The following is a 24,457-nucleotide window of genomic DNA, read 5'->3' on the forward strand; positions in this document are numbered from 1 at the left end:
CATTTGACCCAGGTTTCCTTCAGTTAGCTTACAAATTGATATGGGGATCCAGAATGGAATGACCAATATATGATGAATGGATATGACACATGGTATAAAATGAGTTCTATATGAAGGGATAAAAAAAAGGCATTTTTACACCCAAAACTGTTTTGAAATCTGTCCCCAAACCTAAAAGCAGAAGTAATACTGCCCTTACGGCAGATAAGAGAGGCTATCTTGCAGCGGCTAAAACCACCGTGACGTCACCACCCCCTTATACGGGGCCTTCGCAATCTATCTCATGCTCTGCCAGCGCTCCTCCTGCAGTGCCTTCTATTTATCCGTCTCTGACAGAAATGATTAAAACTAAACCAGTCCCCTCCGACAGCACGGAGGGCACTACTTCAGCTTCTAATGTGGCTACTGTGTGGGTTGCTAAACCACGAGGGATAGAGATAATTCCGCCCTCACCCTCTGTTCTTAAAGATCTTATATCTCTTCTGCCCGAAGTGGACAAACCACTGCAATTTGTAGACATGCTGTTGCGCAGTTCGCGTCACTGCCAACTAATTGGGGCAGATTATCGATTTATCCTTTAAACCAAAATGGGTTCGTCCTATGACGATGAAGAAATAACAACAAAAATACCTGCTCTTGATCGCAAGCTTGATATAGTACAAACAGAAACTGTTAAGGAAGAAACAGATGATAAAAAGACACGCACTCGTATAAAAACACGCCTCGCGTGGAAAGATGATCAGGAGGAGCTCCTGACACATCTAAAACAGCAGCTTACTAAATACTTAGTACCATACTTACTGGTCTGAATGTGACGCCACGACTGATCCTAATGGAATAATGCTAGATAGCAAAGGCCGTTTATGCCTGCCATCATCCTGTGCACCTTTTCTCGTCCGCGAGTTTCACGGTGTTACACACCGCGGCCGAAGAGGGGTAATAGACACAATGAGTTCATTTTTATGCATTAATAATTTACAACATCATGTTAATAACACCTTAGATAGATGTCTGATATGTGCGCAAAACAATATCACTAAACCTCAAGCTAAACATCAACAATTGCCCCTTCCTGAAACACCTTTTCAGGAATGGCAGGTAGATTTCACACATCTGCCAAAGAGGGGTCCCAATAAATATCTACTGGTTTTTGTGGACAAATTTTCAAAATGGGTTGAAGCCTTCCCATGCAGTAAAGAAGATGCTAATATAGTTGTCAGATGTTTGACAAGAGAAATCATTACAAGATACGGTATACCATGTGCCATAGACTCAGATAAGGGAACCTCATTTACTGCGAAAATAATACAAAATCTAGCTAAAGAACTCCAAATTAATTGGCAGCTACATATTCCCTACCATCCACAATCATCTGGTATAGTAGAACGAACTAATAGGACTATTAAGGACAAATTAAGAAAGGCTATGTAACATGCAGGGCATTCAAATTGGCTCGCCTTGCTACCTGTCGTTTTAGCAGACATGAGGATGTTTCCTCACAAAAGTCTTCACGGTCTGTCTCCTTATGAGACTGTGATGGGACGACCCTTTCCCTCACCATGGAGGCAAAGGGGTACCACACTGGGTGACGGTTCTTTGGATATTCATATGAGTGAATGTGCACAACAGCTACTAACAACATTGCATGCATACTGGACTAACATACATTCTGGTTCAGCCCCGATGCCGGTAGACCCAACACACCCCTTTAAGGCCGGTGACAGAGTAATGATTAGACAGTTCAATAAAATGAGCACAGAACTGGGGGACCCCAAATATGGCCCCCCGACGGATGTCGTGGCTGTAACCAGAACCGCCGTTTTAACCTCCTCTTCTCCACAGTGGATCCATGCAACCAGGATAAAACGAGCACCTATTGAATAATAAAAATGTATAAGTTTTGTACTATGATAATCTGTCTGCAGACTCTCTTTGTTTTACAGATTTTGGGGGCCCCCTCAGCACAGACGACACCTCTACAGCTGCAATTCACCTCTACAGCTGCACAATTGCGTTTGGGAGACAGATGGGAGCTAAACACGTAGCACTGTCTACCTTAAGGCAAGGGTCAGCATGACTTCCTTTTTGCTGCGGACAATTGGACTGTTTCTCTTTCTTGTTGCTCAAGCTAATGCAGCCAGGCTGAAACGCTGGACACATGATCATGAATTCGGATGGGCAGAGGATGGGGCTGACAATCCTATTGGAACTAATATGTGGTATCAATATGTGAAAGTTTTAGCTAGGTCATATAATGTATCTGGTTGTTATGTATGTTCTGTTATGCCTCATTCAGCCAAACAAACCCCTCTTTATGCCAAACCCATGAATAAAACAGCTGCTAAATGTTCTGCCAGTTTTGCAGGATCAGGGTACCAGAATCCATATATAATTGTCGATGACTACGATCCATACCGGATTGGCATTAGAAATGGTACATGTGATGCTCTATTTTGGGTAAAATTTGGCCACGCTAAACCCTCACCTATTAGCCACAAGGTTTTTTATTAACCACTCTATTACACACCCTGTGTGTTATAACCAGACCATGGGCTCTCATTTCATGGGAAGCACTGTTAACTGTCAACAAATTGCCTCCTCGGGAGAAGGGGCCCCAGTTTATGTGTCAGGACCCTCAAATGGCACTTATGTGGTCCAGGGTGGGTGGTGGTTATGTGGGCAAAATGCTTACATGTCATTACCTGCAAACTGGACGGGGCAGTGTGCCCCTGTGCATGTGACTGATCACACTTTTATTGTGACAGCCCAGGTCCTGTCAGCGCAGCAAAGAGTTAAACGCAGTGTCCCTGAAATGAAGCCCCATGACTCTGCATGGGGTACTGACGTGCCCGAGGATTTCAAATTATGGACCACTGGTAACAAAATGGTATTGGCTCTATTTCCGCAAATAGGTGTGGGAAAAGCTCTACTAAGAATTGAGACCCTGGACTATCGCATGGGCCTATTCCTGAATGCCTCAAAAATAATTAATGAGGCCCAGAATAAGGAGCTGGGTAATCTACGTACCATGGTTTTGCAAAATAGAATGGCTCTAGATCTCTTAACAGCATCCCAGGGGGAGGTATGTAAATGAGTACTGCTATGTCTACTCTCCAAGGGTTAAAAATTGCCATGACTTCAGATTATGTTCCCGACACAACTTGGGGTTGGATGATGGGTCTGTTCGGCTGGGTGACTCCTTTCCTTACTATGATAATTCCTGTATGTATTATTTTCCTTCTTGTTTGTTGTTGTGGTCCTTTTCTCTTGCAATGTTTAATGAATCGAATCTATGCCACAATGGACAGTATGATGGGTCAACGATATGATAAGATTCCTCTGTGTTAGGCCTTTGGCCTAAAAGAGGGGACTGAGAGAACATTTTGTCCTCTTTTAAGTGTGCTTGCATGAGAAGCAGAAGTGTCTGTGGTTTTTTGTGTGTGTGTGTGTGCATCGGAGGTCTGAAGGTCAACGTCTGGTTTCGGTCTTGCAGACAGCTCCCACACTGAATGGAAAGCCCCGCTATATATACATTTCTTCTTTATTCTGTTTGTATAACATGCCCATATTAAGAGTGTCTTCCTTCTTCTGTATAACTTTTAAAGGTCAGCCCACTATGTATATATGTCCCTGCTCATCCTTATCATCAGGCTTGCAGAATAAACCATTCTAACTACAGTTTGGTCTCTTCTCATGTCTCCGGGTCGACCTGATGAACTTTGCTGAATCTGGTGCCTAATATAGGGGAAATCTTACAATAGGTGTGTTTGCATGCAGCAAGTTTATATGTATGTGCGTGTGTTAATGTGGGTGTTTATGTGAGGATCGAGTTTATATGTATGTGTGTGTGTATGTGGGTGTATTCATGCGTCAAGTTTATATGTATATACACAAGTTTCATCTGTGTTGTTTTTAACATCCAGTAGTATAGGTGTATATGCGAGTAATTTATAGATGTATATACACGTGTTTTATGTATGTGTTGATAAGCAAAGTTTGATTTAAATCCTATACGGCACCTCATACTGTCAGACAGCACATTTATCTGCCTTTCAGCATGAGCGTTCAAATGTGTCATTAAGTTTGACGTGTTTCCCCCTTACATGCAAGCGTCTGCTTCGTGTTGTTGTGTCAGAATCCTTGTGAAATACAGACATACTTTAGAACGCTTAGTTTAAGCAAATTTGATGAACGCCGCAATCATGCGTGTTGAATCTGAAGGGAGTCGCTCTGACTGCCCTCTCCTGCGCGGTGTGTGTGCGTGCGTGCGTGTGTCTGTCTGTCTGTTAGTCAAAAAGTTATGAATTGCCATGAGATTGCGTTGCACTCTCAGCTCACATCATGCAAAATAAAAGATCCACATTGTCCCCCGATAATGTCAAGCAGCATCTTGATGGTTTATTGTGGGTTTGTTGTTTACATGAAGAAATCTGTGTTACAAGTTAAACAAAAATTCTAACAAACAGTTATATTTTGAATTTAAATTCTAATAAACAATTATATTTTGAATTTAAATTCTAATAAACAATTATATTTTGAATTTAAATAGTTTTTGTCTTGTGTTTACATTAATTTTTCATTTGAATAGCCAAAATTACAAGTTTCAGTTTATTAAATGTGATTAATCGTGATTAATTTTCAAAAAAAGTGTGATTAATTAGTTAATTTTTTAATCGATTGACAACACTAGATATTATATAAACATTTATAAATAAACATAATAAAAAGTAATGTAAAAAAAATAAAAAAACATTTTAAATGCATGAATTAAAAGTACTGTAGTTCTCAAAACATTAATAAACACAATATTACACAGTATATAGTGAAAAAAATAATACTAATAACAAAATGTGCTAAAACTGAAGTAAAAGTAGACGATAAGTCATATCAACAGAGCCAAACCTACAGCAGTATCTCAGTGATGTGATATTGACGTTTTACCTTTGAGTTTCTGCGGGGGAAACGAGGGACTTTAAACTTGGCTGGTTTCTTCTGCATAAACAGCGGAGAAAACTATTCAAATGCAGTTCAGAAATACACAGTGATTCTAGGAGCATAACCAGATCTTACAGGTCGACAGTCCTGCATCTCCCGAGGTTTCTCACTGAAGTCTGACAGAAACCCGTCTAAAGCTTTAGGATAGGCTTTCTCAGCATCTGCTGCCTGAAAACACATGATTTTTGCATTATTTGTTTAAGAAGGGATGTTTAATTAGTATTTATGCATGATTTCAAGTGTTTTACCATTGCATCCCATGATGAAGCTCCCATATATCCATTTGAATACGAATTCTGGAAAAGAAATGTGTTATGTTAGCATGAGAATGCTAACATACTGATCTGCTTCTTCAGAGCCAAACTTCTAAACGCATCTCCTCGCAGAGATTTCAAGCTATGACCTTTAAACTTGCGTCAGACCTTAAAACTGATGTGACTTGGTGTGCTATATCTTTTCTAACTGATCTGATTTACAGTTTTCCTAAAACGGACACAAAGCATTTGGAAAAGTACCATAGACTTAACATTGGACCAAAGTTTTTGATGTCATAACTTCTGATCAGACTGTTGTACAGACATGAGGCTGGGCTCATTTAACACAGTCTAGCCAGCAGCAAATAACTGATTATTTTTACTTCCTAGCCACACCCTAGCAACCAGTTAAAGCACCCTAGCGACTGCCCCATTGACTTCAATTGTAAAAACTGACATGGCCATCTCTTGAGTAGAACACTGTAGATAATCCGGGATTGGACTCAGACTGCCATCTTCCAGACTTCAATCCAAGCCAAGCCCTAGCAACCATTTACACCACCCTAGATACCCAATTTAAAAATCCTTTCTTCAAATCTGAATGTCATATAGATATTCATTACCCTAGCATCTGCCTGACAACATCACAGAAACAACCAAAGTCTTATTGCAACTGCATAGCATTCACCAACAGTACCATTGCAACTGCCTTGTAACCAACCAGTTTACCTTACTAACTTGCAACCAGAGTATCCACCTACAGTACCCTAGCAACCACATAGCAGCACACTTGTAACTGGTTAGCAACACCCAGTTTACCTTAGCAAATGTCTGGGGTTTGCTAGCAACACCCAAGGAAGTGATTAGCAACTAGTCGGTACCCTAGGAACACCCTAATCACCCAGATGACCCCATCAACATCTTAGAAACCACTGATGTTATCTTAGCAACCACCGTTCTAAAACTACTTCAAAGAAATCTGAATGTGTGAGAGTGAACAGTCCGAACCTTAAACTCCTGAGGGGAAAGACTGCGCCCGGCTTCGGTTTTCAGGAATGTGTCGTCCTGCAGAATCATTGAAGGATGTTTAGTGGAAAGACGCGACACATTAAACTCACGTATATCAAGCAAATCTGTACCTTGAGCTCGTGAGGCTTGTGGGGAAACACTGAATCATTCAGGTCATCAAAGCCGTCTTCATCCTGAAAGCACAGCTGATCTGAGTTCAGCATCTTAACCACACACCTACACACTCTGGTCTGTTTTGACCCAGATGAAGATGAACGTTTACAAAACCACCATAGATTTTTGGAGGTGGGGGGTTGGGTGACTAATAACATCAAAATAATTTACAGTAATTAAACTACCTGACAAAGTCTTGTCGCCTGGCTAAGTTGTAGGAAGAACAAATAATATCTGGACTTCTAGTTGATGATTTGGTATCTGAAGTGTCTCATATGAAAGGTAAAGGCCTCTGGATTTTGCTGATTTGAGCACAATAAAATCTGATCATGTCTTGATGTTGACTGATTTGATGAGGACAGTGCGGTCTGACTCTGCTCAGACTAAAGTCTCATCACTGAACAGAAATAATGTCCAGTATAGAATATAAAGTCCTGCTGCAGTGGAGACAGAATGAATATTGTGTCTGACTCCATCATGAGCTTGGAGGACTGCATCCATACATCTCTGACATGACTCAAATCACTGATTAATAAAGTCATCTGGAATGAAGAAGAAAGCCTTCAGCAGGATCCCAGAGTTCATCAAGAGTCTTTATGTTCATCTTCAACACCTCCTCCTTCATCTTACCCCAGAAATGCTTAATAATGTTCATTTCTGGTGACTGGGCTGGCCAATCCTGGAGCAGCTTGACCTTCTCTGCTTTCAGGAGCTTTGATGTGGAGGCTGAAGTATGAGAAGGAGCGCTATCCTGCTGGAGAATTGTCCCTCTCCTGTGGTTTGTAATGTAATGGGCAGCACAGATGTCTTGAAACCTCAGGCTGTTGATGTTGCAGATCTCTCTCAAACCATGATTTCTCCTTCACCAAACTTGACTGATTTCTATGAGAATCTTGGTCCATGCTGGTTCCAGTAGGTCTTCTGCAGTATTGGTGATGATTGGGATGCAGATCAACAGATGATTCATCACACTCTTTTCAAAAGGTGCACATTTGTACTTGAAGGGTCCATATTGGTACCTCAAATTACATATTAGGAACTACAAATTTTAGGAGGAACACTTTTGTACTTTTTAGGTACTAATAGTTACCCTTAAGGTATTAATATGGACCTTTTAGATACAAATTTGCACCTTTTGAAAAGGTACCACCCCAGTGACAGCTCACATGCCTTTATTTCTTAGAGTGCGGAAAAATCCACCTTCTGCCACTTTTACAAATGATCAATTAGAAGTCAAGCTATTATTTATTTCACTTAAAACTGGGATCCACAACAAGACTTTTGTTAGGTAGTTTACATATTTAACATACAACTTAATTTATAAATTATTTAAGCAATTTAAGAGACTAATAAACACCTCAGAAATACCCTTGTAAAATAATTAATTAGGTCAGAAAAGCTTAGTCCAGTATATTAAATAATCTCCATAAAGCTATGGTTTACAGAGAATTTATAACAGCTTATGGATGTTGATGTTTTAAATTAATCATATGCAATGGATTTTTTGGGATTACTGCTTTTATTTAATGCCTATTTTGTATATATTGCAAGGTTTCACTAAATACAAAGCAAAATAAAACAGTTCCTTTGGCTGAGTAGCTGTTAGTGGAATGGTTGCCAATCAGCGATCACAGGTGTGTGTTCGTACAGCATTTTACAACAGTTCAGAATCCGACTCAACCAATCAGAATCAAGAACTGGAACTATACTTTACTTAATATTGGTATTCTCATATCTAAGAAAGTGTTCGGCCTAAATTTAGTTGATAATCGTGTATTTATATTGCACATTTATCGTGTGTGGCCATACACCCAAAGCACTTCAAAATCATGAGGGAGATGTGTCACTACTCCACCACTAGTGTGCAGCTACAATTGGATGATGCGACGGCAGCCACAAGACAACAGCGCCAGTGCACCACACAGTGATAGAGCCAATTCAGAGGATGAGGATGATTGGGAGGCCAAGATGGGTAAGGGCAGATGGAGGGAGTTTGGCCAGAGCACCGGTGTTACACCCCTACCATTGAAGCATCAAACCACTGCTGAATCAACATGCAGGGCTCGAAATTTATGCACCCAAAAACTTTTCTATGCAACCTCAAAATATATTTGGGAGCATTTGTGCGAGCGCATAAAATTGTTGTGTGCGACCAGTTTTTACTGCAAAATGTTCACCACATGCACGGGAGACATTCACGCAGAATGCATCTCTGCACTTGAAACGCAGCGCTCAATATAAGGGTTTAAAACAGTTATCATGTCAACTTGCTGCAGTTAACAAAGCCAATTCCATAATGCTTGCCCCGCCTTCCCGCTCTTCTTATTGGTCCACTGCTCTAGCACTGAAATATCAGCTGTCAATCACTCAGTCAATGTCTCTGACTTGGGATGACAGAGAGAGCTGCTACCGTGAAAAACTGTAAAGCGCTGAAGAAGAGAATGACAGATTTTGTTTTAGAAACCATGACATCTAAAGTTACAAATAGTGACACATCTTACTAGTGACCATGCGCTATATGTGCAAGTGGCAGATATACGTCAAATTTAACACCACATACACCATCACAAACGGGCTTGCACTGAGTAAACTAATATCGCTACTCATGAAAAGACAGTATTGCTATTAACATGACGTATGCATATAATAAGGTACAGTATATGTCAAAAGCATCAGTGCAATATCAGACAGCACCCGTGAGAACAGCACAGTTATACCGTTAACAGATTCATTCATGTCCAGCAGTGTGTGCAGGGCCGGTGTGCGCTCTGTATATCCTTTAATCACTCAATTATGTTATATAAATGTATTTTCTTGTGATAACGGGATTTTGTTGAGACATATTTTCTTCACGCATGCATAAATATATTTTTTTCTTGTTAGTTTTGATTAGTGTTGATTTCAAATGCAATAAATATGTTTGTATAACACTTGTAGTAACGGTGCTTATAATTGATGATTCTGAATGATTCTGAAAGTCAAACCTTGAGATGAGGATGAGGAGTGAACCCACAGGCTCCCTTCAGTTCAGCTTCATCATTCTCCTGAAACACATCAACAACACTGTCAGACGTCTAGACTGATGTCGAAATGTTCAAGTTACAGTAAGTGGTGAAATATCCCTCAGATAGATTGATATATAAATACACACACACAGTCAAGTCTGATATTATTCATACCGCTGGAACATTCTGGCTTTCTTGGACCAGAAATGCCACAGGCTTCTCCCAAAGCATAAGATGATGTACACAAGGCATCATAGAGGGAGAAAACAGTACTCGGCTTTTACTTACAGTTAAACACAAACTTCAACTTAACATTTTAGTCTTTTAGTCTAAACTAATTTGTGTTATTTCCTATATAAAACAGTTGAAGACAATATATTAAAACTGAACTATCAGACACAAAACACTGATCTGAGCTGTACTGATTTACTAGCTCTGTTGTTAAATGTCAAACTTCCAAAAAGAAACTCATTACTATTCAGTCACAAGATGGCGCCAAACATAAAGCTATAACCTACACAGTTGAAGTCAGAATTATTCGCCCCCCGTTTATTTTTTTTCCCCAGTTTCTGTGTAACGGAGAGCAGATTTCTTCAACAGATTTATAATCATAATAGTGTTAATAACTCATCTCTAATAACTGATTTATTTTCTCTTTGTCATGATGACAGTAAATAATATTAGACTAGATATTCTTCAAGACACTTCTATACAGCTTAAAGTGACATTTAAAGGCTTCACTAGGGTAATTAGGCAGGTTATTGTATAATGATGGTTTGTTCTGTAGACCATCGAAAAATATATAGCTTAAAGGGGCTAATAATAAAATAAAATAATAAATAATAAATATAAAATAAATAAATAAAAAATAATAAATAAAAAAAAATAAAAGAAAAAAATATTATCAAACATACTGTGAACATTTCCTGAATCTGTTCAACATCGTTTGGGAAACATTAAAAAAAGAAAAAAATAACCAAAGGGGGGCTAATAATTCTGACTTCAACTGTGTGTGTGTATATATATATATATATATATATATATATATATATATATATATATATATATATATATATATATATATATATAGGTTGTTATTGGGCAATACTATACATTGTAATGTTGTGATTGACCAATCAGAAGTAAGAATTCCAGAGAGCAGTGTAATAAACACAAATACACTAATGCTGAAGCACTCTACAGTGAAAATACCTCAAAATGTGGAATTTCTTCCCTCTTTTCCTTGGTAATCTTCTCAATCTATTAACAAACACACAAAAAAGAAGTCATTAGAAACTTTGGTCATACTTTAGTTTAAGGTTCAATTCTCGCTATTAACAAGTCATTACCTGTGACTTGCCGTAATAAACTCCTAATTAATAGTTCTTACATTTACACGTGTGATTTCTTGTGGTTTAGTAGATGGGTTGAGGTATTGGGTATGATTAGGGATGTAGAATGAGATCATGCAGAATATGTCCTTTATAAGTGTGTATAAGTATCCTAATCCTAAATATATTTATCATAAGCCACTAGTTAATAGTGAGAATTGTCCTTAAACTAAAGTGTTCCCCAAAATAGTGAAACACTATAAACAGTGAGAATAAGAGCATTAGTGTGAGGTATTTACTCTGGAGCGACCGATGACGAAACCTCTCTGAGGAACAAACTTCACTGACACCTTCTTCTTCAGCTTCTGTTGAACACACACACAAACACATGCACACACACCCTCTGCTCGGTGAATGATGCCATCATGAAGAGATGCTGTAGTAATCATTAGTGTTTCTTATACCTGCTCATGAGTGTGTACACTGAACTGCTCCTCTGTGTTTCTGTCCTCTTCATCCACACTCTACAACACACACACAAATCACATCACATCACATTACACACATACAATATATATATATAACAGTGTTATGGATAAGCACATTTTATTTCCTATAGAGGTGGTCTTTAATTGATGCTCTCTGAACTCAAATGTAATACATTTTTTATCATAATTTTCTGAAAAAAGAATCAAAAACTATGTTGAACAAATATCTGCTTAATATAATATAATAATATATAATATAATAATATATAATATAATATAATATATATGATATAATATAATAATAAAATATAATATATTATAATAATAAAATATAACAATATAATATAATATAATATAATAATATAATATAATAAAATAATATAATATATAATATGATATAATATAATATGATATAATATAATATATATAATAATATAATAAATATAATATAATATATATAATATGATATAATATAATATGATATAATATTATATATATATATATATATATATATATATATATAATATAATATAATAAATATAATATAATAATAAAATAATATAACATAATATAATAATAAAATATAATATAATAATAAAATATAATAATATAATATAATAAAATATAATAAAATAAAATAATATAATATAAAATAATATAATATAATAAAATATAATAATATAATATAATATATATAATATGATATAATATAATATATATATAATAATATAATAAATATAATATAATATAATAATAAAATATAATAATATAATATAATATAATATAATATAATATAATAATATAATATAAAATAATATAATATAATGTAATGTAATGTAATATAATATAATATAATATAATAATAAAATATAATAGTATAATATAATATAATAAAATATAATATAATTTCACTAAAATGTGTAAAATGCATTTTCTTTGATTATAATCATTTAAATATTACATCAAATAAAATATCAATTTAATTTTACCTTAGCTTTAACCTTTACCTTAAAGACATATTTTAATGAATTTATTTTATTATTATTTTTTTTTATAGATTTTTTTTTATTATTAAAAATTGTGCCGGTCAAATGCTGGTCAAATAAACAAACACATCAGACTGTAAAGAGAGAGCGGATTTACCTCACGCCGGTCCCGAAAGCCCAGATCTCCATTCAGAAACGGGTCTTTGGGGAAATACTGTAAACATGCAGACACATATATTCAATCAGATACTGTGGAAATTAATAAATGTGGAAACTTTTTATGTTTATTTTATTATTAATATATAAAAACACATTTAAAATAGCAATTGTTAAACAACAAAACTGAACAGAATATTTAACCAGATCCTGTTCAAAACGCATCAGTCTTGTGGCTTTATTTAGCTTATTTTCCAGTCATCGTTTCAACTTTTATTTAGGCCAGTCAGTATGCTGAATATATAGTTTAAAGTGCAAACGCACCTTTGAGTCGATCGGTGCAGGACCCTGTAGAGACTTCAGACCCGCTGCAGAAGTGTCCTGAAAATAAGCCATATGAGCATTAAAACATCACTGAACTACAGATTTAAATAAGATGTAAAACAACATGTAATGAGGTGATGATTCATTTACAGTAAACTAAAAACGTTATTAATGTAAACTAATGCAAAAGCCTTAAATTATTGTTATTAAAAGATTTATTATAAATATAATATCTGTATATATTTAAATAACTCAAAATATTTATTTTAATAATTATTATTTATAATAATTTCAGTGCAAACACTTGCAATTCTACATCATAATATGCAAAAATGTGTAATGCATCATGTATCTTGCAATATTTTGTAATATTTTTCTACACAAATACAAAACTATTGTTCAGTTTTTAAATAAAAAAATCATTAAACTAAATAAAAAAACAAAGCATTACCTTTGCTGGATAGTGAGGAACAGGAGACTTGGATTTCTGTGGTTGCTTATATATAAACATATAAATAAATAGAGTTTAATGATATGCATATATGTATGAATGTATGTTTATTTGTTTATAAAAGATTAGACCATAAAGAGGAATATTGTGCAGTATTACCAGTTTGACATCCCCATTTTTCTCTCCAAAAGCGGAGAGATCAGCATGCTTTAATGTGAACTCATCCTGAAGAGACAATTAAAGATGTTTCAATATTAGTGATCTTTATCATCAGCAAACTGATTACTATAAACGGCGAATCTCTTAACAAACCTTTGAGTCTGGAGTCAATCCTTTAGCTTCAGCACTTTTCACCTGGAAGAGTTAATAAGAACATTTATACAGCAGATTATATTCACATTATTTATATTGTATTGTATATAATATTAGAAATCTAAAGAAACATACAACATATTTAACACAATACATGAAAATTATTTATATTTAATGCATATATAGATAACTATTATTTATTAATTTTATTTTACTATTGTTTACTATTGTGAAGCTTCAGCAATCTTTGCATGAAAGAGTAAAGAAATATATAATGTGTGTAATACACGTTTATATCGTTTATATTGTATGTGTATACTATAAACATAAAGAGTAAAGTATATACAACACATCACATGAAGTTATTTAGATTTAATGCATACATTATAAACTATTATTATTATTTTAATAACTAATTATAATGTTATATATTATATTTTGATATAACAATATGTAGTTTAATATGGAAAGCAGATATATAGCAGAGTTTCATCAAGTCAAGTTTAAGACTTTATAAGAACATAATGACTGAAATGTCAGATCTACACAAGGTTTAATGCTAAGGATTTGTTCTAATGGCCCGGATAAAACACTAACAACAAACGTTATTCTAAGGTGGATAATCATCATATTTGTAAATAGAGTAAATAAATAAACTTTTGTTTAAACTTTTATGGAGATGGATTGCTGGTGATTGCATGGGTGTCAGCCTAGGGTGCGTTTCCCAAACAATGACGTAACTCACGGCTGAACTATCATCGCTTGGGAAAAGAACGAGTGTTTCCCAAAACCCCTAGTTTCTCTTTAAAACGCCCATAATGACGCTCTATACGGGGCGGAGTAACTACTTGTTTAGAGAAAAACCCATAACTTCTTTGTGCAAATGATATTGTTTTACACACGCACGTGCATTTAAAATAAAATCCAATATTAGATTTGGTGAAAACATGCACTCGCTTCCCATATTAACTGAAATATGTGTAAACGCCACATATGGACTGTGTTTGCTTTACTAATATTATTGAGAAGTTGAACATTACATATTCTCTTCTAAAACATAAAATCACTAACAAAAGCTGACACTATTCTAACATCATATAAATCATGTAAATAAATAATGAGGCTATTTATTATAAAATGAAATGTAATATTTATTATTGATTGGAAATGAAAAAAATCCTACTTTAATAATAATATTAATTTTGATAATGATGATTATTATTTTTATTTTTATTATTATTATTATTAAGTAGGATATTGTTTATTTATTTATTTTTAAATGTCTACTTTTACAATTTGACACATGTAAACCACTGCAGAAACTTTTAACAGGCAGACCCATGTCATATACAGTACAGATATTTAATAAATAACCCACAATAAACTAAAAGAATTAACGTGTGCTTTTTTTTTCCACAAGCTTTGGAGACGTTACATAAATTCCTCTTTTTTATAATAGGGCACCTATAGCTTTCGCCATGAGGCTGTGTTCAAAATGACATCAATGTTTTCAAAGTGCACTGCGAAGGGAGCACAACTGTAAACATGAAGATCGCTAAAACTGAACTGTAAAAGTAGTTTGAATGCAAATTACACCTAAGAGAGATGACCTTAATGCTTTTGTACTTTTAATAATACCAACTCTGAATGCTAGAATGTTCTAAATGATTGGGCAATGGGGGGGAAAGTGGGAATAGAACAAAGCCAGCAAATATGTTTCTAACTACAGCTCCAGAGCTGTAGTTGCGAGTGCTCAAGTTTGCGACGCAGTTTGGAAATGTTCATTGGAGCGACAGATTTGGGAAATGGTAAAGCAACAAACTATGCTTGTAACAACGGAACTTGCGACCTTAATTGGCTCTGGCAAATCTCTGACTGGTAGATTGACATGGACAGAGAATAATTAAGACCAGATTTTAGACCTACAACACAATATTTCAGTTCATTTAAGACTTTTTAAGGCCTAAAATTTAGATTTTGACATTAAAGACATTAAGACTTTAAGGGCCCTATCATACACCCGGTGCAGTGTGGCGCAAGGTGCGGCGCAATAGTCTTTTGCTAGTTTTATCTCGGCGTAAGAGTGGTTTTGAGACGTTGCGCTACGCTGTTTAAATAGCAAATGCATTAGCGCTCATTTGTGCGCCCATAGGCGTTCTGGTCTAAAATATTATTATTAGCAGTATTATTTATTATATCCATATTTATATTTGTTTTATTAAAAACAAGCTTAGATTTGTCCACCTGTCAGGTTTTAGACCATATGGGGCACAGCATGTGTTTAAGGATATAACTCAGGTTTTTGAGCTCATTTTGTTATTATTGTTCATTTATTTGTTTGCTGGAAATTAGAACTGAATTTAGAAATAGCTTTGAAACGAATATTTGCGCTTAACAAACGAAATTTGTTAAAGCGTCCTGACACGCCCTGAAAGCGTTTGCGCCCTGCGTTTTGCGCCCTGCGCATGGACCGTCAAAATAGAGCCCTAAGACTTTACAGTAAAGTTCAATAAATTTACTTAAACAATAATGAATACATTTTAAGAAATACAAAAAATACAAAACAAAACGTTAAAAAACTCCAACAATAATAGAAATGAGTGCATATAATTGTGCAATGTTTATGTCTTAAAGACCTAAAATATAATGAAATGATTGTGATAATGAACTGTTATTCACCTTCGATCCTCTGCGCTGCGTAATAATCTTGGGCTTTGTCGATTTCTTCTGTTGAGAGTAAGAAAAACACGATCTTCAAATACATAAATCTATAATCACTTCAGCAATAATCCTGCATAAGTAATGAGCCTCTCACTGATTTATTTTCTGCCTCATTTCTTTGATCTTCTTCATCTGGAGCAAAAAACTCGTCACCGATGATCTGAAAACGCAACACAATAATCAATTTAGTGCTGTTAAACAATAAACACATTAAAAATAAAAGATCATATTTACAAAATATATTTGTGCGTACTGTGTCTATAAATACATGCATAACTATATAGTATAAATATCGGTGTATAAATTTATAAACATTTATATATAACACAAATTATATAAGAATATGTTTATTTTGTTTATGTTTGTTCATTTTCCCAGAGATGGGTTGCAGCTGGAAGGGCATCCCTTGCGTAAAAATGTACTGGATAAGTTGGCGGTTCATTCCGCTGTGGTGACCCCAGATTAAAAAAGGGATTAAGCTGACAAGAAAATGAATGAATGAATGTTTGTACATTATGTATAGTATCCTTGTGTATCTATATATACATGCTTATATATACAAAGAGCACATGTATATATCATGTAAATAAAAACTAATATTACTAATCAACTCAATTTTTATTGCTGTCAGATTATTAATCGTGAAATAACTGTATCCAAAATAAAAGTTCATGTTAAATATATTTCAGTGTACAAAGTATTTCTGTGTGTATAACTATATGCACGACTATATTGTATCAACTATTTGTTTATATATACAGTCAGTCAAAATTATTCCAAATATTTCCCAATTCATGTTTAACAGATTCAGGAATATTTGACAGTATTTCCTATAATATTTTTTCTTCTGAGAAAGTCTTTGTCACATATTGAGTATCATTATTTTGACAATGCTAGTGTGTATTGTTCCTGTGTGTGTTGTATCCTCTATTATCTGTCTCTTTCTCTCCACATGAGCGGAGATCAGGTGCAGCTGTGAGAGGGGCACGCTGTTGGCGCTGCTCGTCGAATTCTCTTCCTGTTTCCCCTCGCTGTTGTGTGTGTGTGTGTGTGTGTGTGTGAGCAGATCGCTCTGAGCTCTTTGTGTGGCAGTGATATCTTTCTGTCTGAAACCTTTTTCCAAATGAATCTGGTGAGATACTCTGTAAATTACGGTAATAGGACGGTAACTTGCATTAGTGTTGGCTGATGGTTTAATTCCTTTCTACAACCCTGTTTCAAGTCATCTGGGGCCTGTTTCGGTAAGGAGGTTCAAACAGCTCGGAGTTTAAACTTGAACTCTGAGTTGATTTACCGAGAGATTAAAAACTCTGAGTTTTTGGTTTCAGAATAGCTGATCTGAGTTGGATCAATCAACTTTGAGAAGACCAACTCAGAGTTAAGCGCGCACACCGTGACTTTAAAAAGACATTATCAATGGAGCACAGATATTACGAGTGACCATGGCAACATCTTAAAAAAAAGAGATCAGCATTTCTTTCTCCAGCTGAATTTGATCTGCTCATGCAAAGTTATAGCAAATATAAGTGTATATATTTAAAAAGAAGCAGCCATCAGTGAAACAGAGACAGTTAGCCTGGGAAAACAGCTGCTCAAGTTAATGCGTAATTTTACATTTAAAGTATATAAATATTAAAGTATAATAAAATAAGTACTGTAATGTGTGACGTTTATAAAATGTTTTAAACTTTTATACATGTTTATCAGTTTTAATAGATTTAGCAGTGCACTTGTGTGTCTGCCTTTTTATTGATTAAGTGATAGAGGTTTATATAACATTTAGAAGGTAAGCAGAAATAAAATAATTTTTTAGACAGAATAATAATCCCATTAATCTAGTAACAGTACATGTCGAAGGTTAAGCTAAATATTTATGAAAAAAGGACAAGCAATTCTCGTATGTGATTTGTTCTGTGTGTGACAAAAATGTAGGCAATATCTGTGTTTCCATCAAAATATATTACATAAATTTGTGCAAAACTGGAAAAACGCCTAAAAGATGCAAATAAAGCAGCGTTTTCATCCAACAAGTCAAAGAGAACACAACTGTCACTTCCTGATTAACTTGCGCCAAATATCAACAGTAAAAACAGAATTTACTGCGGTAGAAGAAGCTGCGCCAATTATTTTTTATTTAATAAATGTACTTGCACCTCAGAAGACAATGCTGATACACAATGAACACGTGGGGGTGTTTGAAGCCATGAGACGCAGAGACTCTTGACACGCTCCAGACGCTCGGAGGTAATTAATAATATACAATAATACTGAAACAGGTAAGGCATTTTAGAATGACTAAAACAACATTTAAGACGTGTTACAGTGTGCTCAGTCTGCTGGTTTGTCCATTCACACACATTTTCATCATCATCTCTAACAAACCTTTTTTTAATGCACATACTGTAGTTTGTTAAGTGCACTTCGTAGTTCATGCGCATCTTTTCTTATGAAATAAAAGTTTAACCTACTCAGTTATGCACATATTTTATTATGCGTATTTTCAAAAGTTATGTGAATCATGACGTTTCCATCAATCGTTTTTATGCACATCTCCAAAATGAGCTCTAAAATAGGTGTGCGGAGACAAAAGGCTAAGGCGAGAAATACGCTTTATCTTTAAAAAAGGGGAGGAGACCGACAGAAACTCAGAGTTTAGAGAATAAAACCTGCTCCTGACCAGGTTAGATTCACAGAGTAAGTTACCACAGTAACTGACTCTGAGTTAAAGTTACCTTTCTTTCAGAAACAGGCTTGACTTACCCTGCTTTCTCGAGTTTAACAAACCTGCCATTTTGAAACGGAAAACCCAGAGTTTCTCTCATTTCAGGGTTAAAATACTCTGAGTTTTCAGTTAACCTCCTTTCTGAAACAGGCCCCTGGTGAGATACTCTGTTAAATACGGTACTAGGACGGTATCCTGTGTTAGCTGTGGCGAATGTTTACCTACTGCTGAATGATCAAAGGGAAGGCCCTTTTTCTTTTGTCCCGTTTTCTCCTGTTTAATGGATAGTTATGGAGGGTAGAATTGTATGTTTTATTTACGGAACTTTATTTTCGGTTTAGGGAAGAAGTTTAATATTAGGTAGCGTACCTTGTTTTGTTTGTTGTTTTGGTCTTTTTGTTCGCTGATACTGAAATATTTGTTTAATAAATCTGTTACCCCTTTTTGACAACTTGACCTGTGTGTGAGTGCTTGGGGAGCAGGAACGGGGACTCCTGGTGACCTCTTTTAACAGTGGTAATCCTTAACCTTATGTGCGTAGCACGTTGCATCCGCTACGTAACAATGTTAAAAATGTTAACATAATGTCTTATTTGTTTTATTTTGGCTAGAAAACAAGCTGATTTTAATTCAGGTCAATATTATTAGCCTTCTTAAGCAAAATTTGTTTTGGATTGTCTACAGAACAAATATATATATATATATGTAAATATATGTATTTTGCATTTGATTTACAGTATGCATATATACATACCTATTCTCTGTACACATCTTTAGACTACACAAATATCTATATATTTATGGAAATAAGTATATATGGATGGGTGTCAGCCTGACTGGTAGATTTACATGGACAGAGAATAATTAAGACCTGTTTAAAATGATTTAAGACCTACAACACAATATTTCAGTTCATTTAAGACTTTTTAAATACAAAAAATACAAAACAAAAAGTAAAAAAACTCCAACAATAATAGAAATAAGTGCATATAAATAATAAATAAATGCAGAAACTTTTATTTTGAAAATAAAATTATTTGTGATTTAGTTGATAAATTCTGACCTTTGAGCCGCGATGCAGAGAGTTTGTGTTGGTCTCTGAGCTCTTCAGTTCATCTCCAGTTTTATCCTGAAATGAAGGACACAATGGCATGTTTAATAGATGTGTGACAGAGGTAATGAATTAAATAATGAGATATATCCTAGAGTCCTTTAATCTGCTAATGGAGTAGGCAAAACAATCTTGTTTTCGGTTTTGGCATAAGATTATTTCACTCACGCCGTTAGCAGATTTTTTAGCTTGTTTAAAGTAGAGACTAACCAAATTTTGACTCACTGTTTCTGAAAACAAGACAATATTTTGCTCTTGCCTAGAAAACGCTTCTTAATTAAGAGATTTGAGATATTTGGACAAGAAACTAGTAATTTTTAAGAAGTTCTGCGTTAAGAAATTATGCAGAACATACAGTGGGGGAAATAATATTCCCAGTTGAGCTGTTGACATGGAATTGAAGCAGATTTTAGTAAAAACCCAAACAACACAAACATAAAAATAAAACAAAACAAATCTGGAAATAGGCGAGGCAGTGGCGCAGTAGGTAGTGCTGTCGCCTCACAGCAAGAAGGTCGCTGGTTCGAACCTCGGCTCAGTTGGCGTATCTGTGTGGAGTTTGCATGTTCTCCCTGCCTTCGCGTGGGTTTCCTCCGGGTGCTCCGGTTTCCCCCACAGTCCAAAGACATGCGGTACAGGTGAATTAGGTAGGCTAAATTGTCCGTAGTGTATGAGTGTGTGTGTGAATGTGTGTGGGTGTTTCCCAGAGATGGGTTGCGGCTGGAAGGGCATCCGCTGCGTAAGAACTTGCTGGATAAGTTGGCGGTTCATTCGCTGTGGCGACCCCAGATTAATAAAGGGACAAAGCCGACAAGAAAATGAATGAATGAATGAAATCTGGAAATGAGTTGTGTGTGATAAGAATGGCATGACACAAGGAGAAAAAACTGAACTACTGAACTGTGTTGAATACTTTATATAAAAAAGCTTTTTTTTAATGCTGCAGCTTAAAGACGCCACTCATGTGAAGAATGAAGTCATGCATTTCTCAGGTGTGAGTTTCTCAGTCTTCAACAGAGTGTCAAAATCTTGACTCTTCTGTGGGTCTCCTCTACTGAATCTGAGCTTTATTCTGTATTCTCTATTGCAGTGGTTCTCAAACTTTTTTCACCAAGTACCACCCCAGAAAAAAATTGTCTCTCCAAGTACCACCAAAAACAGTACAGTTAAAAAACATGGCAGATTACCTCAGAAATATTGGCTATATGTCATATATGGCATATTATATACATCATTTTTGATAAGTTTTGAAATATATCCAGCATGTACATGACATATTACATTCCTCCGTGTACCACTAGAGAGAAATCCGCGTACCACTAGTGATACATGTACCACAGTTTGAGAACCACTGCTCTATTGGATTTAGATCAGGTGATTGGCTGGGCCATTCTACAGCTTGCTTTTCTTTCTCTGAAAGCATCTGAGGGTCTTCTTGGCTGTGTTTTGGATCACTGTCTTGCTGAAATGGTTGGATCTTCATGTTCCTGCTAATGTAGGTGTTGGACTGAAGCAGCTGGTATTCATTTACACTGAGGAAGGTTGCTGAAGAACTACTGAGAGATTTCAGCTGCTGTCTGGGCTTTCACTGCACAACTACAACTCCCTTTCCTTCATCTGTTATACTGTTATACTCCTGTCATATTTTATTCCACAGAACTTCATTTATAAACTAATTAGATTTGTTTTGTCTGCATGTATGGATTTCTGTGATTGTTATCAACATCCGGGGAAAAAGTCAACAGCACCTTTAGTTTTCTGAGAAAAATTATGACCTGTTTGATAGTTATTTCCCCCGCTGTATGAAAAGGCGTGTGTATTCTAGACAAGGTAAAAAATACATTTTACATAAAGCAAAAAGTTGTTCAAATGCCTGTAAAATGAATTTATAAATTAATATGACTAAATATTAAATAGTTTCCTAAAAAGTGCATATTAAATGAAAATACATAAATGCACATAAAAAAAAAACATAAATGTGTTTGATTGAATTAATAAATATATTAACCTAAAATGTATATAACATAAACATCTTTACAAGTCTCTTGTAAATTATTATCATTTATAAATTATATAATTTCCATGAAGTGGAAAACATTTTTTGCAGCGCTGGCTACATTCACACACTGCTGCCACCCTTATGAAAGTGATTTTTGCATGAATATGTCTCCTTTATATGATTATATTGCTGTGTTGTATCTGTGAATAATGTAAACATACAGTATCAGTGTGTTCTCTGGCACCCTTAAAACACGAGTTCACAGTGTATAAAGTAAGGCTTGAGAAATGTACCTTTGAGCTGCGTCTGATCAGCAGAGAGTGCCGCAGTTTCTTTCCCAGAGTCTGGAGAGATGAAAAGCATCATTAAAACACCCGTGAGGAAAACACCAGGCTGTTTAGCCTTCATTTATAAGCATTATTACCCGTTTATCATTCTTCTTTAAAGTCCCGTCGACTCCTGATCCTGCATCAGATGTTTCTGAAAACTAATGACAAGAGTGGAGGAAGATGATGATATTAAATCTGATTTTTTTCACAAATGCAGTTTTTTACTTTGATTAAATGATCTAAGATCAGTGGGCTGACTGATATATGCCAATATTTGCCTTTTTTTTTAAACTATTTTATTAAATACTTATTTTTGAAAAATATGTTGTCTTTTCAGACATAAAATGTTGAGAATAAACTTGATAAATTTTAAAAACATATTATGAATACATTTTGAGAATAACATTGCTGTTTTAAAAAAAAAAAATAAATAAAAGATTGAAAATAAAATTGAAATAAAATGTTGATAATTTTCCAAGTGATGGGTTGCAGCTGGAAGGGCTTGCACTGCGTAAAACATATGCTAGAAAAGTTAGCGATTCATTCCGCTGTGGCAACCCCAGATCAATAAAGGGACTAAGCCAAAAAGAAAATGAATGAATGAATGTTTCAAATGTAGTCATTAAACTGCAAGATTAAAGTTGTGTTTTGAGAAAATAAGAATAAACATTCTTATAACATAAATGTTTATATAAACTGTTGAAAATGAGCTCATTACATTTCAAGAGTAAAGCCCATTTGTTCTGAAACGTCATTACTTATCAAGAAACTTTTATATTAGATTTTTATTTTGATTAAATGATTATAATAATTGAGATTATTGATTATCGAGTGGTCAACCAATGTGAATAATTGTATTAAATATTTGTGAAATTCTCTTGAAAGAACAGCGTCTCTCCTTAAAGGGCCATGACACCCCCCACTTTCGGTTAAAGTCTACTTCAGAATTTTTTCAAAAGATGCATGATTAATGGGCGTGGAGCTCCACGAGCATCGGGCAGGAGTGGGCGTGGCCAGCAGGGGAGAAGGGGAGCGAACGAAGCTAGCTCACAAAATGAGACAAACCGTGAGGAGACACATGAGTTTATAGTTTACAAAGTTAAAATGCAAAGAAATAAACAGTGATTTAATGCCCTGCTACATTTGTTATTCGTAATTTCATATACACATAACCACAATTTATATCATTATAAAGATAAGTGTGTTCATGTAAACCGTATAAATGGGGATTCTCCCTCAATCTCCTGACCCGTCTATTTTAACCATTAGTCCTGCTGGTAATCTGGAGGATTTAGGCAAACACAGCAGCACGGCGATGTGTCTGAATGTGAACGAACTCCTGATAAAAGTCAGCGTCCGCCATTCTCTAATTCTCGTGCTGCTCTCCAGACAAAAATGCTAGTAGCACACACACAGCTTTGCTGTATGATCGGCCCTGACAGGATCGTGGGGAAAAAGCATGCAACAAACCCCGAGGATCATGGAAACAAACGCATATGAGCCTTCATGAATGGCTAAATACTGTGTGACGTGTCTCTCAGATCGGGCTTGACTCTGGCAGGTCTGGCAGGTCTCATGAATAATTAAGCAGCCGGCTCTTCTCATAGGATAAGAAAACTCCGCTATGAATAATAATGAGAAACCGACGCGTCATCATTGCACTTGCAGTACTGCGCTACGTCGCCGATTTTGATCCCGCCCCAAAAATCATTTTAAACTCGGAAGCTGAAATTAGCAGACAAAAGCTCAAAATTATCCAGTTTTCCCCACAATTAAAGCTGACAGCTGCTAACATTGTCTTAACTGATGCTCAACACACACACATCTGTTAATATATAAAAAAAAAAGTTATCCAGGGTGTCCTGAACCTTTAAGCACAAGGAAAACCCCACTCACATTTTCTTCAGTAAAATGGTCTTAGAAGATGTGACTTTTTTCTATATAAACGTTAACAAACTCATAAAGTTTCGAGAGGAAATAAAAAAAGTATTGAGAATGAACTCATTCAATTGAGAAAAAAAGGCAAAATAATGTTAAGAACAGACTAAATTAAATTTCAAGAATAAAGTCACTGTGCTTCAAGAAAAGAGT

General features: G+C 35.3%; 1 protein-coding gene and 1 long non-coding RNA gene across 2 annotated transcripts in view; one reads left to right on the forward strand and one right to left on the reverse strand.

Moving 5' to 3' along the window:
* LOC141375254 (uncharacterized) overlaps positions 1-3,678 on the forward strand; it is a 4,334-nt gene extending 656 nt beyond the window's left edge. Inside the window, exon 2 of the long non-coding RNA XR_012382982.1 lies at positions 1,944-3,678. This is a non-coding gene — a long non-coding RNA (uncharacterized lncRNA). The remainder of the gene's footprint in view (positions 1-1,943) is intronic.
* si:cabz01007807.1 overlaps positions 1-24,457 on the reverse strand; it is a 67,305-nt gene that overhangs the window by 18,058 nt on the left and 24,790 nt on the right. The window contains exons 9-27 of the mRNA XM_073907837.1: positions 22,462-22,524; positions 22,331-22,381; positions 19,991-20,056; positions 16,300-16,365; positions 16,164-16,211; positions 13,485-13,526; positions 13,332-13,397; positions 13,173-13,217; positions 12,722-12,778; positions 12,399-12,455; positions 11,232-11,291; positions 11,067-11,132; positions 10,649-10,696; positions 9,416-9,475; positions 6,389-6,451; positions 6,258-6,314; positions 5,244-5,291; positions 5,071-5,163; positions 4,942-4,992 (exon numbers count right to left, since the gene is read on the reverse strand). Of these exons, the coding sequence (XP_073763938.1) occupies positions 4,942-4,992; positions 5,071-5,163; positions 5,244-5,291; positions 6,258-6,314; positions 6,389-6,451; positions 9,416-9,475; positions 10,649-10,696; positions 11,067-11,132; positions 11,232-11,291; positions 12,399-12,455; positions 12,722-12,778; positions 13,173-13,217; positions 13,332-13,397; positions 13,485-13,526; positions 16,164-16,211; positions 16,300-16,365; positions 19,991-20,056; positions 22,331-22,381; positions 22,462-22,524 (1,107 nt within the window). The remainder of the gene's footprint in view (positions 1-4,941; positions 4,993-5,070; positions 5,164-5,243; positions 5,292-6,257; positions 6,315-6,388; positions 6,452-9,415; positions 9,476-10,648; positions 10,697-11,066; positions 11,133-11,231; positions 11,292-12,398; positions 12,456-12,721; positions 12,779-13,172; positions 13,218-13,331; positions 13,398-13,484; positions 13,527-16,163; positions 16,212-16,299; positions 16,366-19,990; positions 20,057-22,330; positions 22,382-22,461; positions 22,525-24,457) is intronic.

This window comes from Danio rerio, chromosome 7 (genome assembly GCF_049306965.1).
Source record: "Danio rerio strain Tuebingen ecotype United States chromosome 7, GRCz12tu, whole genome shotgun sequence".
In the NCBI taxonomy this organism is placed as follows: domain Eukaryota; kingdom Metazoa; phylum Chordata; class Actinopteri; order Cypriniformes; family Danionidae; genus Danio; species Danio rerio.